The 23,984-nt window shown below is 41.1% G+C and overlaps 1 protein-coding gene across 2 annotated transcripts in view; it reads right to left on the bottom strand.

Moving 5' to 3' along the window:
* The window catches only part of PRMT8 (protein arginine methyltransferase 8), a 129,223-nt gene that overhangs the window by 41,404 nt on the left and 63,835 nt on the right, over positions 1 to 23,984 (bottom strand). For both annotated transcript variants that reach the window (XM_018557789.1, XM_018557782.1), the window contains exons 2-4: positions 18,495 to 18,689; positions 7,498 to 7,653; positions 3,207 to 3,270 (exon numbers count right to left, since the gene is read on the bottom strand). In XM_018557789.1, the coding sequence (XP_018413291.1) occupies positions 3,207 to 3,270; positions 7,498 to 7,653; positions 18,495 to 18,689 (415 nt within the window). The remainder of the gene's footprint in view (positions 1 to 3,206; positions 3,271 to 7,497; positions 7,654 to 18,494; positions 18,690 to 23,984) is intronic.

The following is a 23,984-nucleotide window of genomic DNA, read 5'->3' as shown; positions in this document are numbered from 1 at the left end:
GAAAAATAATTATGAAAAACAATGGAGGGGGGGGGGGGGGGGATGTGACATATTTAATCAAAAAGAATAAAATGTTCTAGGTATATGACTTCAATTTTCATTTCCGTTAAGGTCTCATGTGTATAACCTTCACCAGTTATTGTTTCTAATCCATCCTCATGATTACTGGTACATAATCAGTTCTTATAACTCCCAGTAAAAATCAGCGGATTACCAAGAGGCTTCATATAGTCACAATACAGAGGATGATGTGATGAAAATTGGAATTACTAGGTGGATGAATTTTACATGTTGCCGTGTAGTAAGGTTTAATATAATATATGTAAGGATATAATTGAGCATTTACAAAAAGCTGAACTGCATGCAAACTAGGTAAATGCACAGATTAAATACATTTAAGGGGGCTGTTTTACCTGCCAAAGGATTTGCATTTCTGTCTATCCAGTTGGGAGATTTACACACTTTTGCCATACAGTACAGTTCAGTCTGGGCATGCAGGAGACCTGATTTTTCTCTGCTGCAGTTAAGTAACACGTACAGGTCTTGTCGCTCTCCCAGAGAAGCACAGGATTGATGAGGTCATTACTGTGTCACTCTGCTCTCTCCTCATATTAGCATGCCCCGTGCACTGCAGCAGACCTGAGCAGTGGTGTAATAAACCCAGTTGGCCGCTATGGGTCCCGGGGCACAGCTGGGCCCGGCCAGGAGATCCCCCTGATGCCGTGCGGGCCGCCTGGGTCGCTATGGCATCTCAGGCTGCTGGCTGTCACTGGCGGGTGTGAGGAGTAAAGTGACGCTATTAGATCAACGACAACCTGTCAGTGATGTGTGCAGCGCCGCGTTCCTCCTCACAGCCGCTGCTGAGTCAGTGACAGCCAGTAGCGGACAGCGGAGGTGGACAGGGGATCGGGGCTGACAGGTAAGAGGTGTGTATAGCCCACCTGAGACCCTGCAGAGCCCACCTTAGAGTGGGCGGGAAGCAGGGAAAGAGACCAGCGGACATCGGTTTGCTGATTTTCTCCCCGCTGAATTGGGCCAGAAGTGACGCTGATTGCATCACTTGCGGTTCCTCGGCTGTCATGCCCCGGTGGCAGAGACCAGGGAAGAAGCTATTGGAGCGTGATCTGCACTTGAATAGCTTCTTTGGAGTAGAAAGGTCACACTAGGGGTCTAACTGACCCCTAATGTTACCTTAAAGAGAACCTGTCACCACTATTGCTATCACATAGGGGCTTGTGAGCCCCCTATGTGATAGCAATTAAGTTAGGTATAAAAAAAGTGTAAAAAAAATTAAATTAAAATAAATGTAAACATTTTTAAAAAATGAAAGTCCCACGCCCTCAAGCGTGCATATTACCATAAACACGCATCGGATGCATCGGATGCGAGTGAAAGCAATAATTCTAGGGCCAATATTCATGTATATCTCTAAACTGATGGTCTGGACAATTTGGGGTACCGTATTTTGTCGCCGTTTCACAGACGCACGCAATTTTTAATCTGGGCATGTTAGGTAACTATTTACTCGTTGTAACCTCATGTTTATATTTTACAAAAAATCAACATTTAAAAAACAAAATGGGTATTATATTTTGTTTTTGGGCACTAAAATTAACAAGTGTATTTTTTTACAAAAATGTTGGGTTTGATAAAGAGTTGTGCTAATATCGCGCAACGTAAAAATTTACCTACTGCTACCATATTAATCTACATGCTTTCAGAATTTGCTTTCAGAATATAAAATGTTTTGGGGGTTTTAAGCAACTTTCAGGTCTAAAATGTGGATTATAACGTGTGCAAAAAACGCCTTTGCAGGGAAAGTGTTAAAGGGAGCTTTTCTTAAAAAAAGTGAAAGCTGTAATTGCTAAAGTGCGTCAGCAGGACACGATCAGGACGCATGGGTAATTCTGTCCAATGAGGACACTGGTTTATGAAACAACTGTCTAAAGCTGGTCATTTACTCTATAGTCTATAATCTGATTGTACGATCTCGGTACAATCTCTTTTATATTTACCAAAACTATGGACTGACCTAAACAATCGATTCAGTTAGTATCAAAATCAGACAGGCCCCTGCACTGCCAAGTTGATGTTAGATGTAAGGGAGATTGTACAATCAGCTTGTATAGTGTATGATTGGCTTAAGATGGGTAATTCCCTTCACTGTGTAGAGATTTCCTCTCACTTCCTGTAGCCTCTCCAGGACTGAAACTGAAGGGAAATCTACCCTATAGCATACGAACAAATAACAAACTAAAAAAAAAGCTGACCATTTCCTACGCCATCCAAAATAAAAAAAGGTCTGCCTATACATACTCTTGAATACATTCCAAATGACTATCATGGAACAAGTATGCTGTTCAGGAAAAGTCAGAGAGAAGTCAGAACTCCTGGTCCATATACTTGTTCAGGCTCACTGACTCACAACAGTTTTGAAGATATTAAAGAAGAACAAAGGGCAAAAGCAAAAATGACATTTCTGATGCAGTCTGTCCAGGTAAAGTAGCAGTTCTAGGGTTGGGACAAACCATATAACACTGGTGGGGGTGCTTACAATGGTCAGCTTTGTGCATATTGCTTAAACCTTTATCTCAAAAGAGAAAAAAAAACATGTTACTGCCGAAGAAGCGTTAGCTGAAATTCAGCTGTAAATTGTTCGCCTTTTAGTTAAAGTACATACAAAACTACATGTCCAACTAAAACTAGCCTGTCCACAGGATGCCAACGCAGATGTGCAATTTCACTACAGATTGCACAGTGTTGTCACCCTATTACAGGAAGTTGAAAAATAATGAATCTAGTGGCAGGACTAACGTTATAATGCTATTTTACCGGTTGGACTCAGAAAAACAAAAAATGCTGGGTTAATGCTACTGACAGACTGCATCATATATGTCATTTTTGCCTATAGTTCCATGACAGCCAGAGAGGTAACATTTTCAAAGATGGAGGTTAGCAGTAAAAGCTTACATATTTATCTCAGTGCACGTTTCCTATTACACTCTCCAGCAACAAAAAGTGTAAGGGTCAGGAGTGTTTGTTATTGCTCACAGAGATTTTCCAATGATGGTTCCCGTTCTACAGAGGAGGAAATGCTGTGTGCATTCATGTTTAGCAATGTAAAATATCAAGGCAGTACCAGCAGTAATGACAAATAAAATATTTGCCTTTACATGCCAACATGAAAACATTTTCAAATGCCTTACTGTTGTCCAAGTGGTTGGCCTTGATAATTTTCTCTGAATAATCTGAAACGCTGGAACATTCAATCTGCAGAAAAACCCAAAAGAACAGAAAAAAAGTATCTGTGAAGAGGCACAAAACATGACAGATCTACAAATGTGCAAAATGTTCCATACATTTATGAACTTAAAGTGAATGTCTAATAATAAAAAACAACAACACATATTCAGTAAGTCTTTTCATGTTTTATGATGTAATACCACATTATGGCCAATTGCTAGAGCTGTCTCGGTCTCCCCCTTCGTGTCCGCAGCAGCTCTATTTGGCACTGGGCAGCAGTTCTGTGTGATGAGGGGGCGGGGATTACACCGCTCCCACTCATTGGCTGCTGCCCGGCTGGATGATACTTCACGCTGCGCCCGGAACAAGGTGAGGGGAGCAGCGTGAAGCATGTAGGGCCCAGGACAGGAGGAAGAGGTCCCGGGACTGACATTAGCGGTTACCAGGATAATAAATATCCTGGTAATCAGTTGTCACCAGGGGCCCCTTCCTCCTGTCCTGGGCCCCCTCCAAGTGGCAGAACTCCAGGGCCCGGTCGCGGCCGCGACCTCTGCGACCCTGGTAGTTCCGCCACTGACTCCTGCCAATAGTTTGAGGTAGTGTGTGGCACTGCAGATGTCAAATGCCGGTTCTATAGATTGAGAACTGAGCGGTCACATTTGATTGCTCAACTCGCGGATTCTCCCTGAAGAGAGCAGACTGCCAGCCACTGATCCCCACAGGGATTCCCCCTTCCCCACTCTCTGTTCCTCTAGTGTTTATTGGAAGGACAGACAGGAGGCTGGTACCGATGGCTCTGGCGAGGCAGATATAGCTGTCAATCAGGCAGCAGGGTGGATCCCGACAATATTGTCAGGATCTTTCCCGGTTGCAGCTCTGCGCTGTCAGCATATAGAGGGAAGTAGCCTGCTATATACTGACTTTGGGTCACAGGAGTACATTGGTAAATGTACTCAAAGTACCCAAAAAGTCAAAAAAAGGTTTGGCTATATGGCTTTTTAAAAAGGATGTAACCACCTAAAAAATTACTCCTAATGCGACAAAGATCAGCAAACGGCGGAAAATTAACAGATGCAGTGGCTGCGACTTAATTCATAAATGTTCCCCACAGTGTTTTCAAAGGGACCTGTTCAGACCAATGCTTTGGTCTGAACACTGCATGCTGCATTTCGGTTGCCTTAAACATTCAATAAAAACCTCTGTCCCATGATGTAATAGCAGCTTCTCCTGTTTTCTTCTATGGAATCTGTGCTGTCAGTCATCATGTAATAGAGGGGGCAAGCATAGGCACAATTGGAGGAAATTCATAAACTGGAGCAGACAAGATCTGGAGCAGTTGCCCATAGCAACCAATCGGCTTGTTTCTTTAATTTTCAAAGCTTAACTAAAGACACTGGCTGCCAAGGATGATAGCTCCAGTTTTAATGAATTCCCCCAATATTTCTAGGTCCTTCCTTAGGTAATGGCTGGCCTGTTAGCTGCTTTCTAATTTAAGGGCAAGGAAGTGAATAGTTATCTGCTAATTTATTTATTACAGGTATTTATATAGCGCAGACAATTTATGCAGCACTTTAGTCCCTGCCGTCAAGGAGCTTACAATGTAAGGTCCCTATCTCACGTGCATACATACAGGGCCAATTTAAACATTTAGCCAAATAACATACCAGCATGTCTTTGGAGTGTGATAATAAACTGGAGTACCCGGAGGAAACCCACGCAAGCACAGGGAGTTCATGGAAACTCCTTGCAGATAGTGCCCTAACCGGGATTCGAACCAGGGACAGCCAGTGCTGACCCCCAGACCCCCCTGTTATATCTAGAAATTGCATTGATACCTCATTTTAAAACTAGGATAGGGTTCTCCTTTAAGAAGCAGCGTGTTTCACACTATAAGCTAGGATGTGCACAATAATATTAGCAGCTATTCTCTAGCAAGAAAGCTCTTCTTTTCAATAATGTCAGTTGAGAAAGGAAAGGCTGGTGTTTGTAAGCGTAACAAGCCATCAAAGTGGCAGGAACATCTCTCTGGTAATTGGAAAGGATATACTATGGCTGCAGAGGAAATAGTGAAGCAATCCAACACTACAATGCATCTGAATCCCACAGGTATCGTAACTTGCGGGCTAATTGTAAAAATGTATCTGCTGATATTATTTCCATGTTCACCCTTTGAAAGCCGGGAAACAAATTGTTTTAATTTAAAGGGCAAGGAAACCTACTAACCAAGTATTGTTTTTTTTATAGTGGATGTAAACCTTAACCAAATTACATTTTGGACTGCCAAATCACTGTGTATCAATAGAAAGCTGCCATTAAAATAAATAAATAAATAAATACTTGTTTTCACCTTTTTTTTAATCCTTTAACACAACTCAAGGTGATCTAAAGACTCATCTCTTCAGGGAAGCCTATCCCACCTCAAACTAACCACTCAACCCTCATGTTCTCAAACATTTCATCCCCACACAGCTAACTCCTCATTTATCACTTGCCCCTCCCTTTTAGATTGTAAGCCCTCACGGGCAGGGCGCTCCTTACCATATTGTCTTGAATTGTATTGTGATGTCTTCCTTATACTGTAAAGCTGCGCAAACTGTTGGCGACATATAAATCCTGTATAATAATAATAATCTTCTGCAACCTCTTTGCCGCCATATCCTGTATATATGCACATCAGTGATGGCTGCATGGCATTTGTCCTGGCAAGTTTCCAGTGGAGGCAACAGTGGACCTGTTTAATGCTGCTTGTAAACTCCATCAAAAGTCTGTTTGACATAGTGACAATGCAAGAGCACAACTGAGAGACAATGACAGAGTATTATCACTTTATGACAGGAGGTGCCTACACAAGGACCTTTATGGGGGGATTTTTTTTAATGAACACTGCAAATTAAAAAATAATATATATATATATATCTTTTGAAATTCCATTACGATGTTTAAGCCTATGTGAGATTTTACTGGCCGCATTTACATATACTTTATGTCTGCCATTATATCTTTATTATGGATCAGAGTTTAGGTAAACCTATGTTATGCCTGGACATTGAATGCTGTGCATATGATAACTGGAGCACATCATTATTAAATGTGATGCGCAAAGATAGATACAAAACACATTATTATTATACAGGATTTATATAGCGCCAATAGTTTGCACAGCGCTTTACATTAATATAATGGACAAACTCACTGGCATGTAGTGGGTGGAAACTCAACTTGGAAGGACACTATCTGCATGGAATTTGCATGTTCTCCCTGTGCTTGCATGGGTTTCCTCAGGGAGCTCTGGTTTTCTCCCTCATTCCAAAGACATGCTGGTAAGTAAATTTGCTCTAGTCTAAATTGGTTATAATGTGCATGTGAGATAGGGACCTTATATTGTAAGCTCCTTGAGGGCGGGGACTGATGTAAAGTGCTGCGTAATGTTGACAGCACTATATAAATACTACTAATAATATTAAGAATAATAATGATATGGGATGTCTCAAGCCCAATTTTCACAGGAAAAGTTTAGCTCCTTATATGGTATACATCTGCTCAAATGCTTAAATGCCCCTTTTAGGGCAAGGGGATGCAGTCTCTTGAATGTCTGCGTCAGAATAGCCCGAGAGTTAACCACAACAGGAGTGTTTAGGAGGCTGCTGCAGACATGTGTACCTCTAGGTGACTACAGGTTATACCTGAAGCAGTCTTTTTTTATTTTTTTTAAGATCTCTTAAATAATTATTCTACATTATATCGTTTCGTACACCCAAGAACAGAACTGTAATATATTGCAGTTTGCTGTTCCAGTTCTTAGATGTGGTGGCTGCATTAGTTTTTTCCAGGCTTTATTTCCTTTCTTTTCACTTGGTGATGCTGCAGGGTCACACTCTTCGTGTCCTACTGTGACAATGCTCCCTTGCTGTACTGTATCTACAGAGGAGCAATCACCCTAGACTACTTGCTCCTGAGTGATTTGGTCTGCAGAACTAGGGGAGGTGTTCTGCAGTTCACGTAGGACAACTGAGCAGGGCTGATAACACTGCTTGAGATAAGACTGCAGAGATTACAGAGCACAGGACAGCACTGGATTTCTAGCATGATCAACGGGCATTCATTTGCACTTATCGAGCAGCAGATATAACAAAATGGTGTATTTAACAAACCAAAAGGGAGCAAAACAAGAGAAGTTAATTGTCAGGATTTACATACAGTTAACGAGTATTATAAAGCACATTATGGAAATTATTTTGGTTGTAGATCGCTCACCCCGTATACTTTCTTTGCACCAGCCTTTGCTGCGAACATAGACAGGATTCCAGTACCGCTGCCGACATCCAAGACCACCTTGTCCTTAAACACGTGTTTATTGTGGTACATTGAATTTCTATAAGTAAGGGTGCGCACTTCATCTTTCAACATTTCCTGAAAGTAAAAAAAAAAAAAAATGATGTGATACTACAAACATGCCTAAGGCAATAAAGGACAGAAAGCACATTTCAGAATAAAGCAGATATTGATGCACAGTTACACATGGCTTGTTCCATTCAATCCCTACATTCTCCAACTGCTGCACATACTGCCAAATTAAATAATTACCTGCAAATTCCAAGCACAAAGCTATTCCTAACTGCATGCAGCTTTCTGCTATGGAATCACAGATTTTAAAACAAACTAAAATGATTACAATAAGCCTCATAATCATAAAGAGTAAACAGCCCACTGGCATAGTACAGAGCTTCTTTTAATGTAAAAATGTAAAAAATAAAAATGATAATATTGCACTCACAATGTGACACAAGATATATTGTTTAATTTGATTACTTTAATGTCCCTGTGTTACACTCTAGTTAAGCCTTCCTTAACCAGGGTGCCATGACACCCCAGGCACCGTGTCTTCTGGCTTCCTCAGGGGTGCCTTGACATTTTTACACAGCATCTTGCCTTTTTATGGTGCAGGCAGGCTTCTGTTGTGAAGGGCGAACTCTGATGTGACAGGGGGGACTCTAATATGAAAGGGCGGCTTTGATGTAAAGAGGGGACTCTGATGAGAAAGTGAGCTTCCTGTTGCAAAGGGAGACTTCTGATGTGAAGGGGGACTTCTAATGTAAAGAGGGCTCTTAATGTGAAGTGGGGACTCTGATGTGAAGTGGGGCACCTAGATTGAGAGGGGGATTCTGATGTGAAAGAAGGGGGCTCCTAATGTAGAGAGGGGCTCCTGATGTAAAGGGGAACTCTAATGTGAAAGGGAAGGCAAGCTCTGATGTGAAGGGGGGCTCCTGCTTTTAAGGGGGGACTTTGATGTAAAGGGGAACCCCTTTTTTGTGAGAGTCTAGTATGGATTTTGGAGGGGGCACACTTAATTTATTACATTTTAGGTTATTTATATTTAGACGAGTACCTCAATATTTTGCATGACATCTTTGTGAAGATATTGGAGCTTATGACATGGAGCGTCATTTTTCTGCAAGTCAGCAAATTCCACTGACTTTAATTAAGCAGTACACGACAGTTCAAAGGGGTGTGCTTGACACCACGGCCTAGCAGCAGGCAAAGCAGGTCAAAAGCAAAGCAGCGTTTGCTTGGAACACCTGTTAACCTAAGTCCCTAGGTTAAATATTTTAATTAGCAGGTACTAACTTTCATTGTAGCTATTGCTCTGCAGTTTATAAGTGTTTAATGTACTGATGTATTTCACTTATAATTTACATTCTGTTGTTTAGTACACCAGAGATACATTTAGGGGTACCAGAAAATATTTTTGTAATGGCAGAAAAAGGCTGTGACAGTAGGGAGTCAATGGGAACTAAATTGTGTGTAGAAGGTTTGCAGAGTAATCCTGTGGAAATCTTTTCTGTCACTCATTCTATAGTTCCGCCTGCCAACACCTCATTTAGTCCTCAGCTGAGTGATGTGTCCTCCACTTCTCTTAAGAGTAGATTCTGCCTTCTGCAATTTGGCATTAAGAGGACAGAGATTGTAAGTCCTGAGTCGCACCAGAATCTGCTCAACCTACCTCCCCTTAGAGTCGCACTGTCCATAGCCACCAGAGTGTACCCTTACTCCATCAGCATCCTCTATGGCCTGGGTACCAATCATGGAGAGATGCCTAGCCCTCCAACCCACAGAGCCCCCAAAACCCCAGGGCACACCCCAAAAGTGTCCCCAAAATCACACTGAACACACCACCGCAATATGGCATACCCCAAAGAGCCCTCTACTCCAGCCTCCTAGCTCCCTCCTTTATTCCACTGACACCAACACAGTGGCATTTGAGCCAGTACTACCGTTTGTGCAATTTTGTCACACCTACCATTCAGTACACTACATGCTTCACTGTTAGCTCTGCCCCACCCCCACTATGGGGTTCAATTTATACAAATGGACTGCCAAGGGGTACACATGTAAAAAAAAAACATTGGGAACAACTGCTTTATTACAATGTTACACTAAGAGGGTATTCTCTGTGTGCCTTAGGCATTATACGTCTACCTGTTTTTTTTTTGGGTTATCATTAGTTTTTTTGCTATGTTACCTGTGTCTCTGTTGGAGAGATTTGCTATCAATTCCTGTCACAGCGACCACATTGCAAGTGATCATTCCAGTGGGTAGGGGTTTTGACCCCTCTCTACTTTGTTTTATTACCGTCTGGGTAGATTTTGTCCCTTTAACTCATTTAAAAAAAAATGTTTTATTACCGTCTGGGTAGATTTTGTCCCTTTAACTCATTTATCAGTTTTTTTTTTTCATTTTGCACACACATGCTAAAATGCTCACTTTATACATGAAAACACACTTTAAATACCAAAACATCCTGAGAGCAGAGGGCCAATAAAATCAAATGATGGTAGTTGCAATTTTTGATTATTTTTAGCGCAGCTGTTTAACAAACTTATATTTTCAGTGAAAAAAATACACTTCAATTATTTTAATGCACACAAAAACAATAAAATCTGAGAATTTTCTATAAAATATAAAAGATGAGACTGCCACCAAATCCTGATATTGCCACACCGTAATACAGCCATTACAGTGAAAGTGTTAATGACCACACAAGGACGTGAACAAAAATTTACCTAGTAATGAGTGCAGAAACAGAAAAAAACAAAAACGTTTAACCCTTCACCACTCCATCCATACCAAAAGAGAAAAAAATGCTGCAGTTGGACTTTCAATGTTTCCAAATAGAGTTCTTCCATGTTTTGTGACTAACTAACACTAGATTTCTTCTGGCCAGGATGTAAATAATGTGAGGTAAGTAAGCAGTTAGCTAATCAGATAAAGTTTGACTATAAGGAACTTTTTGTGCGTGATTTCGGTTGTGTACAGTGCAGCTGAAGTGCCTCCCTTATCTTTATTATCTTGTATGTAGTACCATTTTTGGTGTGCGTATGAAATAGGCATCAGATGTAGACAAGACTTTCTTTTATTTACTATATGACTATTTAGTCTATATTTATTCTGAAAACACTCCCAGCCCACCCCCTAGCCTCTTTAACTGTACTCCCCTACCTCAAATTATTTACATCCTGGCCAGTAGAAATCTAGTGTTGTGCTGCCGAAAACCTGCAAACTAAAGTCCCATATACTTAAATGGGCCATACCCATAATGCAGGAGCTTGACTATGGGACAGGAGCAAGTGTATAGGCAGCATGGCACTAGATTTTTACTTCCCAGAATGTAAGGCACACTATTAAGATGCTTGTTGTTCTCCTTACTGGAGAGGAAGCTGCAATGCAAGAATCTCCCTGCTCTGCCACATTCATTCTGTAGATCTGTGCTACTTGATTATTCACACCTCTCCTGCTGCTTCTTGAATATTCCTCTGCCATTCATCAGATCACCAGTCATCAGGGGAAGCTCTTATATGAGGAAACAAAGCCCTGCCACTACCAAAATGGCTGTCTCCACACAGTGCAAAACATGGAATGGAAAGTTAGTAATAGGGAAAAGGGAAAAGATCAGCTGAAGGGAGCCTATAGGCAATACTAGTAACTAGTATTTTGCCATCTACTTCTTGGCCACAGGATCCATGAACCGAAGGGGTCCTGGTGCCGAAGCTAGCCGAAGGATCGGCCGAAGCTACGGCCAGATACTTCGGCAGCTTTGTGAATAGACCCCATAGTTACATAGTACACTTGCTTATACAGATCTCTACTCCAGAGCTAAATGAGGGACATTTGAGGTGGAATGAGGGACAGAGGGATTTGGTTTCAAAAGAGGAACAGTTTGGAGCTATGGACTATTCACTGCCTTTAGTAAGACAAATGTATGTTAATAGCCATCGCCACAAATGCAATTTAACGTTATCTGCATTAATTAGCAAAAATATATAAGGTTCTGGGTGAAAAACCTGGCTAACCCCTCCCATAATGCATTGCTACAAAGCTAGCAATAAAATGTCTAACTGGAAACGGGTTATAAGTTAGGTGCCAAAATGTTGAACGAATTTACCTTCCAGGCTGATATAGAAAATGACTGTTTCGATATTTATGCCAAAAAAACATGTGCTGCGTTTATTAGTAATGTTAGCAGCAAATTGCTTCAGAAAGTGTTTTTGATCGGATGAACAACTGAACTTTCTTTTTTGGCTATTTCCTTTAATAAGGTTTAAATACCGAGGTCTTTAAATAAAAAAGAAAATCAATTTCGTTAAAGGGCATTTCTGTAAGGAGGTATGTGTAGTAACTGCAGTCCTATTGCTTGCCAAGGCTGATGCCTCTGGGAATATCCCACACCCCGGACATAATCCTGGCATAGCACTTGGCTACCGATCAGCTGGCAATTACTTTAAGTCGCAAAGAACATCAGATATGTTATTACTCGGCCTGATTACCTCCAGAATTTGTCATTTTAATATTTTCTGCCTGCTGCAGTGAGCTCTCCTAAATTATATAATAGATGCAATAAAAAGCATGTACCATTTTTATTCCATGTCGACTAGGGTTTCAAATTATCACTAAATCCAGCAATTCAAAGTTTGTGAGGTTCCTCTGCAGCATAGCTCAGTCCCAAAAGGAAAAACTTTTTTGATAATTTTAAATGGCGTTTTTTTCCTTCTAAAATCTGTTCATTTTCATCTCAGTCAGACCTTAGTTCTATTAGTGACCTTCATGCTTGTGTTTGTGGACATATGGCCAAAGTTTGTGGACACCTACTTATTGGGTTCAGGTATTTGCAGTGAAGGCTATTGATAGTGCTACATCATACAAAGTCATTTTAGACAATTGTGCACTTCCAACCTTGTGGTAACAGTTTGGGGAAGGCCCTTTTCTGTTCCAGTAGTACTGTGTCCCTGTACACAAAGCCACCTCCATGAAGACATGGTTTGATGACTTTGGTGTGGACTTAGGAGGAACTCGAGAGGTCTGCTCAGTGACCTGACTTCAACCCTATTGACCCTATTTACAGGTGGCACGTCATGACCCGCCTCCCGGCTTCCTGATTGGCTAGGAAGCCGGCTCCACTTGTTTCTAGGCGGTGTGGCTTCCTGACCAATCAGAAAGTCAGGACACGAGTCATGACGTGCCCCCGGCTTCATGATTGGTTAGGAAGCCAGGCTGACTACCAACAAGTGAAGCTGGCTTCCTAGCCAATCAGGAAACTGGGAGGCGGGTCCTGACATGCCACCCGGCTTCCTGATTGGCTAGGAAGCCAGCTTTACTTGTTGGTAGGCAGCCTGACCTCCTAACCAATCAGGAAGCCAGGCGGCACGTCATGACTTGCCTCCCGGCTTCCTGATATCTCCTTCTGACCGAAAGTTCTGGTATCGGAGGTAAGTATCGGAGCATTGGGGCGAGTACAAGTACTCACCCAAATACTCTGTATCGGCACCGATACCGATACTAGTATCGGTGCATTGCTAGTAAAAACATATTTTATTAGAAAAAAATATTGATTGTTTATAATACACAGTGCTTTCACAATCTAATGGGGTTATTCACTAAGGATCCAGCTGTAGCTTCGGCTGATCCTTTGGCTCTCTTCGGCCGCTGAAGTCCTTCGGTGCAGTCGAATTGAAGGGCTGCTGTACGGGCTATTCACTATAAACCTGTACAGCAGCCAAAGGCGGCAGAGCGGCTCAGGAGAGCAGAAGGCATATGCTTCGGCTCGACTGAGCCGAAGTGACAGCCGATGCGGGGAGAGCGGCCTGCCGAAGGCCAGTCGTTCTCCCCGCAAATGACAGTTGGGCGGAGCCAGCCGTGATCTCACGGCTCGTTCCACCCAGTTGTAATGACAGATCAGCATCGCCGAATTACCTGGGGACACTAAACTGTCATTAAACAATAACAACTGGGTGGAGCTGGCCGTGACTTTGTTATTCATTGGCCGGGACCTGCATGAAGGTGCCAGCCAATAGGAAACAGTTGAGCAGAGCTAGCTGTCACCGTTAGCTCCACCCAATTGGGTTTTTTTGTTTAATTTTTCTCTTTAAAATATTTCTATTATTTTTAACATTTTCCTATTTTTTATCATTTTAAAAATAATTTGGCAACTATTTTTTCTTTTTTTCTCTCATTCTTTTTAACCTTTTTTCTATTCTGCTCGCTACCTCCGAGGTACCGAGCAGAATAGCTGAGCCGAATCCCGCTCGGCAGTATTTGGCTATTCACTCACTGCCGTGCGGCCCCCTTTCAGAATAGGGGCGAACGGCAGCAAGTGAGATGCCGGAGCTACTGCTCATCTGGATTGGCTGAGTCGAAGTCCCTCTGCACTTCGGCTCATTCCACTTCGGCTGGGTTATTCACTTGGCTGCCTTTGGCAGCTTTGTGAATAACCCTCTAAATATTATCCAGTTAGTGTTTACATCTACTTTCAGGTTTGACTGGAGTATAACTTTAAAAACGTATCTGTGAAATGCAATTTACCAGTATCAGGACTGGGAAAACCTATTGTATCTGGTAATTGCACTGATTTTATCCACTCAAAGATACTAAGGTGAATAAAAGCCAAACATATTAAGTTTTCTTAGTATCACTAAATGTATTCCATCCGACAATGCATCTGAAATTTCAGTACTATTGATTAGGAAAGTGTCCTGCTAATACACTGTGCTGCTTTTTGCTTATGATATGGAAATCTGCAAATCAAATTGCCTAAAGTGTAGTTCAATTCACCTGGGGTATCAAATACTTTTTGTAGGTATTTATGATTCCATTTAAGCCCCTAGAAATGATGGTGTGATTTTAATACTACAGCTTAAAGTGTATGTAAATACAAGAAAAAAAATGTAATATATTGCAGCCCTTAAATGTGATGGGTGCATTCATTTTTTTCAGGCTTTTTCCCTTTATTTTTGACAGGCGATCCTGCCAGTAACACAGTTTATGTCCTAGGGTGACAACGCTAACTTACTGTATCTAAGGAGGAAGATTATTGTCACCCTGGGACTACAGAAAATCTTATCTCTATAACACTGGGCAGACCTGATAACACGGGATTTCAGTGAAGCAGAGGTTACAAGCACACTGGATTTCTGGCAGGATGACTAGGTATTTTTCTGTACTTGCAGCATTTGTAAGGGAATAAAACATGTGCATGTTTTGGGGAGATGTACTGAATATGTTTTTTTTTGTCAAGAAATACACATTAAAGTGATATTAGAGTCATGCTGCTCCTTGATGTTTAAAAGTTTTATTTCCTGCAGAATCAGCTGGTCCTCTGAGAACTGACCCTGACATCTTGTTTTAGGGTGACTCCCATCTCTCAGGTCCTCCTCTGCAGAGTGACATCAGTCAGTGGGCGGGCGCAATAGCCAGCCTACTATTGCAATTTGAAAGAGCCAATGGCAGGCTGTTTATTTCTCACTAACTGCCTAATGTAAACAAAGGTTCGTTGAAAGCAGTGAGCGGCAGGGATTTTTTGTTTTGTTGCATCGGTGGGCATCGGGCATGGAGGATCGGGAAGATTTACATCACTGGATAATGTGAATTACATCATGGGCCTTTTTTTTTCGTTTTTCTTTTCTTTTTTTAATAAAAGAATTGTAAAAAATTCTGTTTTGTGTTTATTTACCATTGAATGTTTAAATGTTTGTTTGGTGAATGAGTACGGGTAACATTCACCCTTTACTCATTCACCTGGAGGAAGGAAGGTGGTATCTTGTGCCCACCTTATCAAAGCAGGCACCCATATTCCTATAAGCCCCCCTGCCTGCAGACACCCACAACCACTGGGCCAGGGTTGTGGGGACGAGGCCCTTGTCCTCATCAACATGGGGACCCTACCCCATGTACCCCAAAACATTCTGCTCTTCATAGAAAGTATAGGGGGAAGGAGTGATTTCTGTGCCTCTGTTGTAAATAATGAACATTCATTTTTTCCCCAAAGCCAATAGCTACAGAGGTAAATGAGAACTTGTTTTAAAGTGCTTTTACTGCTTGTTCAGAATATGTTAACACTAATGTGCATAGTCTCGGCACAGGTTGACTTTAAATGATTATTTTTGCACGACAAGTAGTCCACTTATTTATGCAAACTACTCCCCATGCCAAAACACTGCAGTACAGGGAAAAAAAATCTGGGGAGGGGAGAATGTAAGTAAGCATATTAACCTTACCCCTGGCTACCACTAGGCAAGAGTGAGGTCAGCCACCCTGCAAGTCCCCGGGGAATGTGGAACATCCTAAATCTTGTGAGATGATGATCCAGCACACAGGAAGCGGGTTGAATGATGCTGGTCAACATTTAACCCCAAAGAGGCCCTGCATGGGCAAAGCACCGGTTTACCCTACTAAATCAAGGGTTTTTCCATTCCAGTTTTTTATTACAGAGTTTACATTTATGTTTTGCGGCCAGTTTAAATGCAATTTGTGCACGGTGGAGTAGAAACAAGCAAATAAACAAATAAAATGTATATTGTTGCTGTGTAGTGTTCTGTCTACTGGCATTTAGAACAAAATTAGATTTAATTTCTGGAATCGAGCGAAGTTTATCGTTTCCTCCCACCCTCCTATGTGCTTTCATTTATTTTTGCTTTGCTTTTGTGAATAATCTGTTTGGCAGTCACATATCTGCCTGTTTACAAGACACCTGTTCAGAATAATCTATTAATTGTACAGATATTATCAACAGCGACGTTCTGTTGTTCTCCATGGAATATATTTGTACAACTAGGAGAAAACAGATCATATCAATTCTAATGCTTCATTTAGTACACAACATCTCTCGCTTGTGCCTGTCACATTTGTTGCAGAATAGATCTAATTTGCTCCTGTCTTTCAATATTACAACACATTTGTTTAGGTAATGAGGTTACATTTGTGTATTTGCACCACATCAATCCGAAGAATTGTTTATAAGATACAGCTCTTCTTGGAAATGTGGTTTAGAAAGGAAAATAAATGACAAAATATAAGAAAATAAACCTGTCAAGAGGTGTAGGGGTTTTGCTTGAAGATGTTTCGCTAGTCATTCCGACCAGCTTTCTGACTTGTACAAAATTTATCTGGGAATAAATATGGCGAATGTTGCTCCAATCAACATAATCTGGAAAATGGCTATCTTCTCCGTATTATTATATACCTCTATGCATTCCCCCATCTACATGAGAAGATGAACGCTGGGGTCTGTTCAATAAATCACCTGTGCTAATATGTTATGGTATATTTTATATGGTAATTTGAATTATTTGTTTATATATTTGTTTTTTCATTATTGTATTTGTTTTCTTTCTGTTTATTTATTTTTATTTTTTTGTGCAAACTTTAATAAAAAGGAACTGATTGGAAAAATAAAATCACACCCATAATCTGTTAAACATAACCAGCATGGGGTCAGAGACCTCTGGTTATGTTTAGCAGAATATGTGGATTGGAGCAACATTCACCATTTGTATTCCCGGATAATGTTTGCACAAGTCATTCTGAATTGAGAAAGCTAGTCGGATGACCAGCGAAATATCTTCAAGAAAAAATACAACAAGTCCAGTTGCCCTGATTTATTTTTTACAGATATGCCCTGACCTGGATGAATGAGGACCTTCACAGACATACATTCCTAAAAGTGTCAGATTCTGCATGAACTATAGCACAAGTTATTTCTTTATTACTGCAGAGATTAGGAGCAGGAGAGGTGAGTATTCTATGGGTTTTTTTTGCAGGAGACTATTTACATTTAATCTTTATTGTAGTAACAAGTTTGCTTTAAAGCACAACTTCAGCAAAGCAAATTGGCAAATAATGAATAGCCCATAAAACGATAAAATAACAAAACCCGCTTTTGCTGCAATATTGCTCTGCCCTGCAGTACTTTATTTTTGCTGCTAGATGTCCTTATTCAACCCACTTCCCCTGAGTCCAGATCATCGTGGACCTTTCCCAGCCTGTGACTGGACAGTGAAATGAAATGCAGCACAGTGATGAGCTCATCTCTCAGCCACTCTGCTTTCACTTCCTATGTGCAAGCTTCTTTTAAGCACATTGACTGATTGGCTATGTGTACTGCTTCATCCCCTCATTCCAGCCCTGCTGTACTGGGACTGCAAGAGGCTGATATCAGGTACTTATAATGCCTGCAATAAAAAAATACTAATGATTACAGAGCTGCATTAAAGTAAAATGATGGCCTTCTGTTGAAAAAATATGTGCTGCAGCAGCTAATAATAATAGCATATTTTTATAGGCTTCCCGTTGTCCCCTACAAAGTTACACAAATACATTGTATCCTTGCAAGTTCACGTAATGCAGCTTCCTGTAATGGTGGGACAAAGATGCTGCACTGCTCTTGAATTCAGAGAAGTGTTGCCACTTCTGTGTCTGCCTGTACTACAGGGGGATAAAAACATGTTGCAGGGGGCATGACTATTAGCATTCTCACTCCTAATTCACAAGTCTGTAGCTTGCCAATCAGCACCTGGCCACACCTATTCCTGCACACTGCTTTCTGGATGGACAGCACTGCATCTTTTGCTAAAGCCCTCTGGCTGTGACCTGCGGTGTCTGAGAGCATGTGAGATACAAATGAAGGAGCATTTGGCTCAGTCAGGGAAGGTAAAGGACGTTTTTTACTTACTTCATGAGGCTTGTGCATCACATTATAGTTTGATTTGGTATCTGTGTAAACTTGTACTTTAATTTGTGTTGTTTACATCTGTTGCATGGTGGTTCAAATCTTCAGCATCTACCAAGCACTGAAATATCAGTCTGAGTGAACTGACCCTTTTAGTTGGAGATGCACATCAATCTTGAACTATACCAAGTAGTACCACCCACAATGAAGAGCTGTACCAATAGTAGCTCCACCACTGCGATACATATCGACTTACCTCATGGATTCCGAAGTGTGCATAGGAATCAAAGTAGTAATCTCTTGAGGTCATCTCTTCTGGATTTAACAGTTTGGCCATTTTACCTCTTCCCGGGCAGCTTGGTTGAATAGGGGTGTTTATGACATTCTGAGATGACTGTATGGGTTTCGGGATTACCACTGGCTGAACAGGCTGCGAAGGGCCACCACAAACCTGCAAGGAAAAAGTTATAAACATGTGTTGAAATGTAAGAACGACTCAATTGCCAGCTTAGTTAAAAGTATAGAAGGTAACCACTAACAGTTTAGGACAGAAATACTGTTGTAATTAGATCAAGAGTTGAAATTTAGTTTTAACGCAGATCTAAATTCAATAACTAAAATCTTACATAAAATAAAAAATGTTAATGTTATTTAAAGAGTCATTTCCAAACTTTTTAAAACCTGCATCTTTCATTGCTCTGGTCCAGAGGCATAATTGCAAATCACAGGGCCCATAGCAAAACTTGAATGCCTCCCCCCCATCTTCCAATGAACACTTTATACAGTACTCACCACTTCGGCAAATTGGCTGCCAGCAGCTAATAGTACAACCATTTATAATGCACCCTCTTTATATTACCTTTTAGTGAAACTGTCCCCTTTAAATTGGCTTCCAGTGAAATCGCCTCTTTACAGTAAGGGATTTACCCCCTTTATGTCGGATTTCAGTGAGATTGCCCCCTTTGCATTGGCTTTCCGTTAAATTTCTCCCTTTAAATTAGCGATCAGTGTTTTTTTCCCCCTTTACATTAGCATTCAATGGAACTGCCCACTTTATCTTATTTTATCTTATCTATATTTATATTAGCATCCAGTAGTTCATCCACTTTCTATTGGAATTCCTAAATGCCTTTGTCCTTCTGTAATGATTATCCTAATAGGAAGATGGAACTCAGCTGCGGAGACACGTTAACAGTCACGTGCTCAGGTCCAGGAGTACGTGATGACAGGGTTTATATTGTCAACCACCTCAATGCATCATTGTTCTCTCTTCCAACCTCACTAATCTCCCTATGGTTATACAGTAATAGTTGGAATGTGTGATAACACCTTAGAATATTATGTTCCAGGTTAACAGTCTGGATAATTGCGGAAACGGTATATTAAGATCATACACCTGTGTTTCCTTGTACAGGTTTATCTTCACCACTTATAAATCAGAACTTTAGGTAATGCAAGGTTATCGTCACCACTTATAAATCAGAACTTTAGGTAATGCAAGGTTATCTTCACCACTTGTAAATCAGCAATTTAGGTAATACAAGGTTATCTTCACCATTTATCACTCATGTTGCAGTACTATAGGGAAGTCCAGCCCCCCTACATATAATCACTTATAGACCCAGTGAGCGGCAACCCAGTGGGGTATACTTGCGGTTTGGGATCAGCGCTGGTCTTTGGCTTCTCCTCCCTGGCAGACACGTTAGCCCTAGTCCCTTGGAAGGCGTCTAGTGTGTGGCAATATTGGTAGGTAATCCGTGGGGGGAATCGAGTTGACAGCACTGCTGTACAGAGATCGTGATACGTCTGGCGTCCGCATCGGTTGCTTGAACGCCAGACAATTGCGATGTCGCGCCTTATGACGTGGAAAGGGCCGGCCCCGTCTGACGTCGGCGTCCCGGGGGTGGAGCCTTCCCTCGAGTCCGCTACTCGGAACGGCTACGTCCCCGGGAACCATTACACCTTCAATGAATGATGGAGAGAATAAGATATTTGTACTTACTGTAAAATCCCTAAAACAAATTGTCTTCAAGTTAATTGGGGCACATGGGTTTTTGCCCCTATGTACTGCTTGCTTTGAGGCATACTGGGTAGAGGAAGGGTTATACAGTACAGGCTTTTTATTTTTTGTTTGTTTGTTTGTCAGTGTCCCAACCTCCTGTAGGTGGCCATATAACCCTGACAGTAATAGAATTCCTACATTTCGGTGTCCCTCAATGTCAAAGAAAAATATTTCAAAATAAGTGCACAAATCGTAATTTACTGGAATTTCCCCCTGTACACGCGTGTTCAGAGGTGAAACAGTGTCTTTACTTTGGTGTTCAGTGGTATATGGGCCGCCTTTACATTGGCTTTTAGTGGATGTGACCCCTTTATATTGCAATTCAGTGGGTATGTGGATTCTCTGTACACTGATGTTCAATGGTGGAAGAACCCTCATTACAAATAGTTAAAATGTCCCCTTTTACTTTGGTGGAAGTGTAGCTACTCACTTCTTCACAGCAGTTCATGTGCTTTTATTGGCTGCTTCGTGAGCAGGGAGATCCTTCCACAGAAAAACTGTATTCTCCAGTAGGTGCCAGCAGATCTGTGTTCACTTTTTCGCCATAGGGATGAGGTGCCCAAAGAAAACAGGCAAGGAAGTAATTTTTCTCAGCGGATCCTGCCATGGTACCTTTTCTTTCTGGGTCCCCTCTTCTTCCAGGCCCCAAACCATTGCATACGAAGCTATGGTGATAGTTACAACAGTGGCTGTATCCCTTTTTCACAATTGTGTTATTGTGTTGTCCCCCTTTCAATCAGGATTTGGATGGAAGCCACAAGTGGCTGTTTAAACAAACATTCCACAGACACGGTCCACTGTCATCATTAGCAAACCCATCCTAACAATGCCATTGAAAATACTCTTTGTAGTTTAGGCCTTTTTAGCTGCTCTGCCAAAGTGCAATGCTCAGGCCTAGCAGCCTATTGCTAGGCCCAAACCTTGTCACAAAATAAAGGGAGTGATGTCTTTGCTCTCTGTAAGCTCTGCCACCTGGGAGGAAGGAGTGGCATGAAGGTAAGTATATGTGGGTAAGAAGGTAGGCTTCAAAGTGACCCTTTCACTTTGCCCTAATTAATCAAGGTGACAGGATCTCTTTAAAGCCAGTGTAGGTAATATTGTCCCTCGACTAAATGTTCCATATAAACAGAATAATTAGCTTCGCTGCCCAATTACTCCTTGCTCAATAATTTGATCACTCTTGGGTGTGTATGACCAAATCTTTAACACATCAATCATAATGTTCCCATAATAAGTAATTTCAGGTACTCATTTTGGTGGCATGCTTGTTGCTCACCGAAATCTGTTTTTAGCACAAATATTGGAACATGGGCTTCTTATATTTATAGGCACCATTATAGTCTATCAAAGATACATTGTGAATTTCATGTCTCATTACAAAGGAGTTATACTCCATTAATTGTTGGGTCTTTTGTCCAATTTCTCTTTAAAAACGATTTTTTTTCCACTTAAATACACTGAACCCTTTTATTTAACAGCAAAATAATTTCAATGACAAATTGACAAGGGAAAGAGAATGAGATCAAAGAGAATAAAGACAAAGAAGAAGGCGCTAAAAATAGAATACTCAATGGGAATTGTATAATAGCATTTAGTGAAGCACAATACAAAAACCTCAAGAAATTCTGCCGTAAAATCCGACAACAAACAGTGGAAAAATACAGCCTCTTCAGGATCTGCATTTTGTCAAGTGGGGTCACAAGAAAAGGAGGGTTGGATTAGACAATGATGTGCCTGTTTGCATGTACTGTATATTGATCTAAAACAAACTAGCCCTCCAGTAGCATAAACTGTTTTCTAATGGATATCAGAATACCATGTTGAACACAAACATTTTGGGGACTAGCACAACCATTTTAATAAAGTGTATATATGGCCCAAAATATTTGAGGCAGTTTTGGGTAGAGTAGTTAGAACCCCTGTCTTTTTTACCCCAGTAATTCTTGCCTTGGAGACACAGGAAGACACAGAGGAAGTCACCTTTGCGAAACTCGACATTCCGACACATCCGAATTCCCGAATCCCAATGCATCCGAATTTCCGTTTCGGAATCTCGTCTAAATTTCGTTCAAAAAGTCAGATGTGTTTTTCGGTTTAATGCATCCCTATGGGTCTGAACACACATTTTTGTTACGGCAACATGGGAGCCATATAGAGTATATACATCTAATACCAAAGCTGAGGCTCCTAGACCCGAATGGCATTCGGGATCCGAATTTCCGAATTGCATTCAGGAGCTCCCGAATGCCATTCGGGTCTGGGAGCCTCAGCTTTAGTAATATATGTATATGGCTCCAAGACCCTTATGGCATTCGGGAGCTCCGAATGCAATTCGGAAATTCAGATCCCGAATGCAAATTCGCATCTAGGAGATTCAGCTTTAGTATTAATATCTGTGTATGGTTTTCTGTTGCAATGAATATTCCTAAACTCATACGAAATTAACAGAAATTCGGATTTCGACCGAATCCGAAACCCTATTCAAATTGAATTTTGGATCCGAATACCGAAATAATGAAATATTCGAACCGAACCAAATTTTTCCACAGTTTACGTGTCTACCTGGTTGTCTCTAGCTTCAAAATTTTCTTAGTTACTCACCTGGAACAGTGACTTATAAAGTGCTAACGTCAGCATGACAGCATCTCAACATGGGCAGGAAAACACAGCTTCAATGTGTGTCTCGCCGTAGGTTTTCACTGAAGTGAAGAGAACAGATGCAATAATCTAAATGAATGTGTTGTATTCTCTTTTCTTTGGTAGAGGGGTCTTGCAAGTCTTCACAATGTTGATTGAAATAGCATTCTGATACCTATTCAAAAGTAATCCACGTAACTGGATCACTGGTATCTTGCAGAACATTAGTCACATGGTGCCTCTATAAATCGATGCACTCATACCTTACCAAAGATGGGCCTTCAAGGATACAAAATTGTTTGGGATGGACATTATCTGAATACATATACTGATATGTTTTCATGTTCAGGAGGGACACTTAGCTTCGGAGCAGTGTTTGTCAACAGCAATGCCTTGCTTCATTGTGGGTTTGCCAATAGTAAAGATAATTTAAGTAAGCAACAGAGTTACAAATAATTCTGCTAATCTCTAGCTGCAATAAAACTAGTCACATAATCCCTGTGTAATTTTATTAAAATATGTATTACCTTTTGCAAGGTGCTAATTTATTAAGCAATGAGGTACATCAGTCAAGTGCGTAAATCAGTCATAGTGTGAATTACAAATCTAGAGATTCAACAACTAAACCCTCACATTTATGGAGTCCCCAAGCATCTGGGGGTTCCATACCACACCTCACATTAGTAATTCTTCACTTGCAGCAACTCACCCACAACAGGATTGCTAGAGAGACCACTCACCTGCTCTTATGTCCTTGCATTCTTGCTAACTGAACCAGTAAGGTGCCATTTCTCAAATGCTGGTAGGTGTATTCTATGGTGTTTTGACCAGTGAGGGAGCAGCGTTGGAGCAACATCTCTGGTTCAGCCTTTGAGTGAGTTACACAAAGAGCAGAGGAGTGCTCTCTCTCTCTCTTAGAGATTGTTAAGAGGCTAAAGAACATGTATGCAGCCACTTCTCTACACTAGAAGAAAAAGTCTGGTTGCAATGAATCAGCAGGGCTGTTCACACTGTACTTCAAGTACAGTGTGAACAGTTAGCAGCCCT

The sequence above is a fragment of the Nanorana parkeri genome, unplaced genomic scaffold (assembly GCF_000935625.1).
Source record: "Nanorana parkeri isolate BGI_ZX_2015 unplaced genomic scaffold, ASM93562v1 scaffold14, whole genome shotgun sequence".
Classification (NCBI taxonomy): domain Eukaryota; kingdom Metazoa; phylum Chordata; class Amphibia; order Anura; family Dicroglossidae; genus Nanorana; species Nanorana parkeri.
This window is presented reverse-complemented; position numbering and strand designations above follow the sequence as displayed.